Genomic DNA, 8,717 nt, shown 5'->3' on the forward strand with positions numbered 1-8,717 from the left:
CTCATGGTAGTAATTATTTGATACTTAAATTTAATTGCACTTAATTTTTTTTTTTTTTAAATATGATGAAAAAATAAGTTGTTTTATACTATTTCAACGACTTTTGAATATAAAATTATTATCAAATATAAAATGTACCACCTAAGATATAAGTTCTATAATGAGAAAGGATTAAAAATTAATTGTGATTAAAATATGGTGCAATAAATAAAAATTGTGATGTGAATATAATTACTCCCAAAAAAAATTGCTTATCTGCCTAAACCATCTACATTGCCTAATTAATTTACAGTTAAACTACTCACATTACCAAAGTCCAAAATTCTCTTACAGGGGTACTTTGGGAAATGTATAGAAAAGAACTGCCATTTTTCGTTTTCAACCTTCTCTTTCGAAATTTCAAACTTAAAACATTTTCAGAAAATTCTTTAGGGGCCTCTGAATTATTCAACTGTGGAAATTCAAGGTATACTTTGCCCTTTTCGTTTTTATATCCGCTCTCTAAATTCTGATTTTGACTTTTTTTGTTTTTGCTTCATTTTTTTAATTAAATTGAATTTCATATGATATATTTTGCGAATTCTGATAGAGTATTTTTGGCTTTGATTATGGTCTCGAGTTGCTAATAAGGTAATGAAATGAGCGAAAAAGATTTGGGTTTTCAGTATTTCTTTTGTTTGGTTATGTTTAAGAACTAAAGGAGCCAAATTATTTGGTTGAATCCATTAATATAATTCTGCTTTCATAATCTTTTCCTGTTATTGATTGATAGAATATGCAGTGGATGGGAATTTTGTGTTATTACTTCTAGTCAGATGGGATTGGAATTTTTGAATTTTCGATACATCAATACCAAGGCTATTTGGTTTCTTTTACCTTATCAAGAGCTTTGAAGTTTGGAATTTGGGGATGTTATTTGTGTTAGTTTATGCAAAGGGTATAATTTGCTGCTTTAGCATATCTAAATACTTGAAAGCTTGGGATTAAGAAGTTACTCATCATTTTTCCCCTTATAGCAAATTCATTAGTCCTTCGTTGAATCACTTCGTCTAAAAGTTTGAATCATTTGAGAAGAAACTCATTTATTTATTTAATTTCAGTCTTTATCCCTTCCTCACGTCTGTTCCGGATTCATTTCTTCACCAAAAGGTGACACTTTTACTGTTCATAAATGGTGGGGAATAGGCTTGAACTAAGGTTCTTCGCATTCTCTTATAATGTGTTGAATCATTTAAAAGCTTAAGCTCTTAGAAGGAGGAAATATTTATTTATTTATATAAATACTTTAAAGCGCTCATCCAATATGAAGTGCTTAGTGGCTCCAGGTTGCCGATTCTGTATTATTTTGGCTTAAGGTGAAACACTAAGTTTTATACTTCCCTCTTGCTTTGGGATTACCCTTTTGTTATGCCATAAGAACGGACAAGGAAAAGAGTATGATTTAGTTGGAAAATAAGTTAAGAAAGTTTTCTATTCTCTTGATTGGAATTTTCTTTTCGAGGCTTGAAATTCAAAGAAACTACTTAGAGTATAACGTCCCTTGATTCTTATCAGTTTTACTTTCTATTCACTCATCTGCATGCTTAAAGGCTTAATCTTGTTCCGGTTCCCAATCGTTATAACTTTCTTCTGCAATGATTCCATTCTGGGATTTTACACTTTTTATTTTCATTTTCTCGAGCTATTTCGTGTATATAACTTATCTTTATGACACATATTTCTATTGAATTCAAATTTGGAGATGCTCATTTATGCTGGGCGAGGTTACCTGTGAGAAATCACTTGATACAGATTTTATATTATCCTTGGTTGGACACTTATTGTTTAATTTTGTTTTCAAGGAAACAAAATTTGAAAGGAGGGTTGCAGCTGTGATGAATTATCGCCTCGGGGGACAAAACCAAAGACCAAGAGGATTAAAGGTTAAGCGTGGCTCTCAGTATGCGTTAATTTTAGCTATTTTCATCTGGTTTCTGTATTGGATTAATTGCTCTCATGATGAGACAGAACATTATGCTCGGAGCTCTCAAAGAAAGCTTGGTGAAGAACATGATGCTGTCATTTTGGGCTGCAAAGTAAATGTTGGATGGTTAACTGGTAGAGGTGATCCAGAGTCGGTGAATGCAAATTTCATGACCAAATCAGAAAACAATGAAGCCAGTGCTAGAGCTCATGAGTTAACTAAAATACCGAGAGAGAAAGCTAAGAACAAAATTTTTTACCTCGAGAGACAGGGAAGTTCCCTGATTGATGAGAGAGATGATCGCAAAAATTTTGAAAGACTAAAGGAGATCTCTTCGTACAAGGGACATCATAAAAGTTCTCTGCAAAGTGCTTTGGCCGACAGTCAGAAAGTATCAGAGACAGACGTGAAAAAGATAGAAAATGGTGGGGGCATTAGTGGTACAGAAACTAAGGAGAAAGACGAACACGAATTTGCTCTAGAAGTGGAAGGAGAAAACGTTACAAGTGACCAGCAGCATGAAACAGAAAATGGAGTGCATGGATTTGATGATGAGAATGGGGTTCCACAGGATTTTAATGATGTTACACAGTCTCAAGTTTAGAGTTGGTACAGTTGATTCCTAGTGACACTTCTTAGAAAATAAGTGTTCAAATGTAAAATCCTATTTTCCCCTTTGATGATTTCTTCATTTATGTATTTTTGCTTATTCGAAGGATTGAAATTTGACGTGTTAAGAGTTAGATTTTTATTATAATCTAGTTGACATGGACCATATAATCTAAACAATTTAATTGTTTCCTCAATGTTAAGTTTGCCGACTTATATGATTAAAATGATGATTAGGCTCATCTAACCACCAACCGAAGTTCTCTTCCTTTGAAACTGGTCTCTTTTTTATGGAAAAGTACTTTCAGAATTTTCCTTCTGCAAACTCATGAAAACTATGCAGAAGACAACCGAAGTTCTCTTCCTTTGAAACTGCTCTCTTTTATGGAAAAGTACTTTCAGAATTTTCCTTCTGCAAACTCATGGAAGTATGCAGAAGACAATCAGAAAAAGAATAATATTTTTGCTGGAGTAGGATGATCCATTCTTAACGCAAAAATCGCTTAAAACATGGGCCGACTATCTGCTGCAACTTGGGGCTATTTATATAGGAATAAATAGTTAATGGAGAGTCCTAACTCCTAAGTTAGATGAATAACCCAATTCAAGATTTTGTGTAACTTGAATCAGAGAAACTTCCCAGTATTTTAGAGCAAATCTGAAGCAATTGCAAGTGCAGGCTTCAGAGACAAAAACAACGTATTAATAAGATCAAAGTTATCAAATTAGATAAGTTGGTTGACTAACACTTTTGTGCATTTGATTGAGTACAAAATTTATTATTTTTCATGATCTTTAACTCCTCGAAACTTAATCAACTACTTCGTTCAAATTCATGTCTAAATGTTTAATTTAAATTGGACTTTTGGTACGTGATACTCAATAACATAATGAACAGTAATTTTCAGGCAGTTTAAGTTTTTAGATGAGATAATATACTAAGTTGGAGGTCACAATGATATTATGAAATGAGTAAAATAGTTTTGGCTTTTCAGTATTTATTTTCTTGATTTAGAAGACATGGGAGATGGGAATGCAAAGGAAAACGATGAAAGCCAGCAGGAGATGTAAGGTGACAAATCATTCGATTGAAGCATTCGGCTGTACAATTTTGGTATCATATTACTTTCCTGTTTTAAAATGACCTCAGCCTTAAAATGTTGAATAGGATGTGCACAAGACAAGAGATTGTTGTTTCTTTACTTTCAATCTATGACTTAGCCAATATATTTTAATTTTCTCGAGTTCTGATCGAATTTGGGATATTTAAATTTCAATTATTTCGACATCGAAGTTGCTTGTGGTTTTTTCGTCCCAAGAAATAACTTTGAAGTTCGTATTTGGTGATGTTATTCCTGTCAATTTCGTTATTTTGCTACTTGTGTGAAATGGTTATAATTTTCACCTTTGACAAATTAAAAAAAACTTGAAAGCTTGGACTAAAAAAAGCTGTTCGTTCAAATTTGTCTTCAACGAACCCCTCTTGTGCAAGCAGATACATATTTTCATTGAAGGCTTGATGAGCGCACTGTTTTCGTGAATGGGCTACAATAAGATTTGAATTTAAGATTTGCCTGTTGAAGTACATCATCTAAATGATTAGACTCTCAGATCGAAGACAAATATTTCTTTAAATTTAGTACATCACTCTTATATATTCATAATGTTGGAGAAGGGAATTCCTTTACAATTGCGTGAAACAAGAACTCTACAGTAGATTCTAAAGCATGGGATAATGCTTTCCTTAAGACTTTATTTGTCCTTTACGAATGAGTGTCCATGTATTCCAAATGAGCCTCTAATATACATTGGAATCAAAGTAGATGTTTGTTGGTATTTATGCACTAAGAACAAAAACTTAAAGAATAATAAAAGAAGAAAATGTAAGAGCAAGAAAGCAAGATTTTCATGTATATCCAAATGAAACATAAAGCTCTATATATAGAGTTACAGTATAACACCAGTCACAGCTATTCATAAATATAGATCAGTAACATATGTGAAGAGAGGTAACCAAAAAAAAAAATCGAAGAAAACATCTTGCGTTCACTGAAGAAAGGCCGTTCCATTACATATAGGTAGCCATCTTGGGGCCCTGGACGGCCACCGTAAGCATGTGGGTGGGCAGTTTCGGGTATCCAAGAATACCTGCATGCCGTGATCAGTTTGCCTAAGAGCTCTAGCGGCCCCCCCTCTAGCTGTTAAGGGAAAATAATCCCATATCGGTAAAATACCAAAATATTGACCAATTTAAAAAGATTTTGGGCCGCTCCTCTTAACAAGGTTGACCTTATTAAGATTGACCTCAACTCTTAACATGGTATCAGAGTCCAGTATGCTCCAACGAGCTATTCGATCCGATTAAATCTAAAAAATGAGCACACGAATTTCAAGATGGTCTGCTCAAAAAATTAGCCACCATCTTACGGGGGCATGTTAAGGGAAAATAATCCCACATCGGTAAAATACCAAAATATTGACCAACTTAAAAAGATTTTGGGCCGCTGCTCTTAACAAGGTTGACTTTATTAAGATGGACCACAAATCTCAACACTAGCATGGCGATCTTGGCTCGTTCTCCTCGATCCTCCATCATTCTGAATGTTCCTCAGATGATACCTTGACACTTGCAAATTCTTTTAGACATTCTATAATGTCAAAAACTAACTTCGTTGGAAAATCTGTTGGGAATCTACTTAACATACGCAGCGAAATATTAAAACGGATTTCGATTCCCACCAAGAATCGCCTTTGTGTTTAGATAGAAATTGTGATAAGATTGTACCTTTTCAAATCTGCAAACTTCTTTGCTATTTTTTTCGTTCTAGCAATCTTGATTCGCTACCCATAGTTGTCCAATTGTCCAGCCTCCAACGATAATCCACACAGAGAACAAGATTGCAGCTACCCAGGGTTTTCTCTTCTTGTGCTTGCAAGAATAATTATGAGAAAAACATATGGATTGAAAACCCTAGCCATGTATTTATATAAACCCAAACGGGCCTGGTCAGGTCCGATCCAATATTTAATTAATCCGGTCTGTGAATTAATTAATCCAATTAATTAATTCGGGCCTATAAATAACCAAACAAATTAATTAATTTATCCAATGATTGTTAAATTAATTAATTGACAAATTGTAATCTTCCAATTCTCTTTTGTATGCGACTCATCAGGTTCCCGATCACGATGCCTAACGACGTGAAATATTATTTTGATCTAATCAAAATTGATAAATTAAAACACCATTTTAATTTATCACCAATTCACACTCGCTGTCCCATAATGACATCTAACAATGTGTTAGGGCAATATATGTGACAGAAAATGTCACGTGGTATGAGAAAACAAAACTCGTTCATTTACCGTGAAACTATAATCCTTTCGTCAATATGATCCGATCAATTACGAGATATGGAAGTGTGTCAATCTCGATTATCGGTCATATCTTTCACTCCACTATTAAGTCAATATAAGTCGAAAATTCCTTTTTGACTTATGAGTACACTTTGGCCAAGGATTTCATCATCGACTTAATTGAATGAAACGCAGATCACAATCTCCTACTATCTAAGAGTGACGAATCCTTTATTGGTCAATCACAATCTTCATACGATTCTTAATGTACACGAACGATGTCGTATTAGTGGCCCTTTGCAGAGCAACATTCAACACCGCCAAAGTATGACTGTCTTCATATAAGGTACCATGACGAACTCAAGTCAAAGGACCAATTCCACTACCGAACGTTAGAAATTAACAACTGACACTCAGATAGTTATCCATGTGGAATCTCTTGGAGGGTCTCCAATGTTTTGTTCTATGACAAAACATCCACGTGTTCATTTAAGTGTCACCATACTTTAGCTTGTGAGATCAGCTATTTACTTCACAAAAAAGAAATGCCACACGTGATGGTCTATCTGTAATAACGATATCCGTATCTCGTTTATTACTTACGACCACGGACGATTTAAGATTCAATCATATATAATTTGTGTCTCACAATCACAACTCCTTGTGATTAACAAATTACGAATATTTGAATCTACGGACTCTATTATTTAGTTAATTGTCTATTAATTAAATAATAGATCTGTCATTAAATTGCATTAATTATATATCAAAAGTATTTATGTCCAAAGTTGATTGGACCTAGGGCATAATACTTACAAACTCCCACTTGCATTAGATCCAATCACTTATGTATCCAATATCATAAATCTACATGACGATCATGTTTATGCTACGACAACTCTTTGTCAGTGGATCTGCAATATTGTTAAATATGAGAATTTGTTCTTCTCTTTACGTCATTTCTATATATTATCTCTCTGATAAGATTATACCACCTTAATACATGTTTGGATCACTGATGAGACCTTAGTTCATTCGCTTTCGCAATGACTCTATTATTATCACAATACAATTGCATGTGATCAACAATATCAGGAACTACTCCAAGTTCATTTATGAACATCATGATCCAAATTGCAATTCTTTGCTACTTCTGAAGTAATCATGTATTAGGTTTTTACTATTGAATCAACGGTTGCTTCACGTTTGGAACCTTTCCAACATACCGCTTAAGAGTAAATTAGTTTCTCCATATGAAATTTTCTCAAGATTTCATCTTTGTAAATTGGGATGAGTTAATCAATCTTCTAGATTTACCTCTATAGATCAAGTTGCTTCTCCCATATCGTTCATGAATGAATCCTTTAACAACCATTATTTCAACGATTGAAAAATAGGGATGTCGTTTTCTATAATATTAAGAATACGACAATGCTCCCACTATCTTCTTGTAAACACACAATTCGTCTTCAAATTTAATAAAATCAAACACTTTGACTTTTCCATCAAATTGAAGATTTCAGCTCCATAGAGACTTCTCTTAACCTACAGTCACGATATGCAACTGTTGCAAGCAAAATTCGAATGGACTTCAGTAAGGCTATAGGAGAAAGGTTTCACCAAGGTCAACTCTTAACCTTTGCTATTAGCCTTGCTTTGTATATATGGATATTCCCATCCATATCGCCCTTTTCCTTGTAAACTATTTACAAAAAGGAGGCTTGACCAATGTCCAAACTTTGTTCACATACGTCGAGTTCATTTCGAGTTTCATGACCTCTTGCTGTCTCTTTTAAGTCAACAATTGACTTTATTTTGTTGCAACTAGTAGGTTCATTATCCTGGATTAGTAATACATGATTAGTAATCATGGATTCGCACCTTTTTAAAGGTCAAATGATCCTACTAGATTCACATAGAGCTGACATGTCCTTAGGAGTCTCTACTCCCTGATTAAGAGTATGTCCCATATCAGATATAAGATCAAACTTGGATTTATCTACTTGGTTAACTATACTTGTGGACTCTTGAACTCTTTCAAATTCTATTTTGCTCCCATTGTCCTCCCCTAGAGTAAACATTTTCTCTAAGAAGACGATATGTCGTGAGATGAAGACTTTCTTCATGATAATAGAATTTATATTCAAATGTCTGCTTTAAATATCCCCACAAACACGTATTTATTAGATTTAGTGTCCAACTTATCCGATTTAAGGCACTTCAAATAAGCGTAATGACCCTAAACTATCATATGAGATAAATTGGGACTACTGTCTTTCCATAACTCGTATGGATTTTTGTTAACCATCTTAGATGTAACATGATTTAGTGTGTTGCACACTGCAATCAATGCATGACCCCAAAACAATTTTGGGAGATTTGCATGGCTTGTTATTAATCACATTATATCTAAAAATTAACGATTCCTCATTTTAGATATACCATTATGCTGCAATGTATATGGAGGAGTCCTCTGCAAGAGAATCTCATTCTCCCTTAGATAATCTAAATTTTATCTTTAAGATATTCTCACTCGATCAAATCTTAATGTGAGGGTATCTTTACCTATTTGTTTCTCTACTCCTAGTTTGAATCCCTTGAACTTTTCAAGAGTTTCACGTTTGAGTTTTCATCAAGTGTACATGATCATTGATGAAATAAGATAAACATTACCTGACATCAATTGACACGAGACCATATGCATCACTATGCATTAGATCAGTAATTATGCTGACCTTTTTTCTTTTCAAGTAAAAGAAGATTTGGTCATTGTGTCAAAATTAATTAA

The 8,717-nt window shown here is 33.8% G+C and overlaps 1 protein-coding gene across 2 annotated transcripts; it reads left to right on the forward strand.

Moving 5' to 3' along the window:
• Positions 1 to 333: 333 nt before the first annotated feature.
• On the forward strand, positions 334 to 2,714 carry LOC111407884. Of its 2 annotated transcripts, none has more exons than XM_023037580.1 (2): positions 334 to 466; positions 1,842 to 2,714. In XM_023037580.1, the coding sequence occupies exon 2, from the start codon at positions 1,875 to 1,877 to the stop codon at positions 2,565 to 2,567; it is 693 nt and encodes a 230-aa protein (XP_022893348.1). In that variant the 5' UTR covers positions 334 to 466; positions 1,842 to 1,874; the 3' UTR covers positions 2,568 to 2,714. The 2 variants fall into 2 exon arrangements, with proteins under 2 accessions (XP_022893348.1, XP_022893349.1); XM_023037581.1 differs by lacking the exon at positions 334 to 466 and adding an exon at positions 508 to 630.
• Positions 2,715 to 8,717: the final 6,003 nt, after the last annotated feature.

This window comes from Olea europaea, chromosome 13 (genome assembly GCF_002742605.1).
Source record: "Olea europaea var. sylvestris chromosome 13, O_europaea_v1, whole genome shotgun sequence".
Classification (NCBI taxonomy): domain Eukaryota; kingdom Viridiplantae; phylum Streptophyta; class Magnoliopsida; order Lamiales; family Oleaceae; genus Olea; species Olea europaea.

Coding starts and splice junctions, on each gene's coding strand:
- LOC111407884 (XM_023037580.1), top strand. CDS start 1,875: ATGAATTATCGCCTCGGGGGACAAAACCAAAGACCAAGAGGATTAAAG.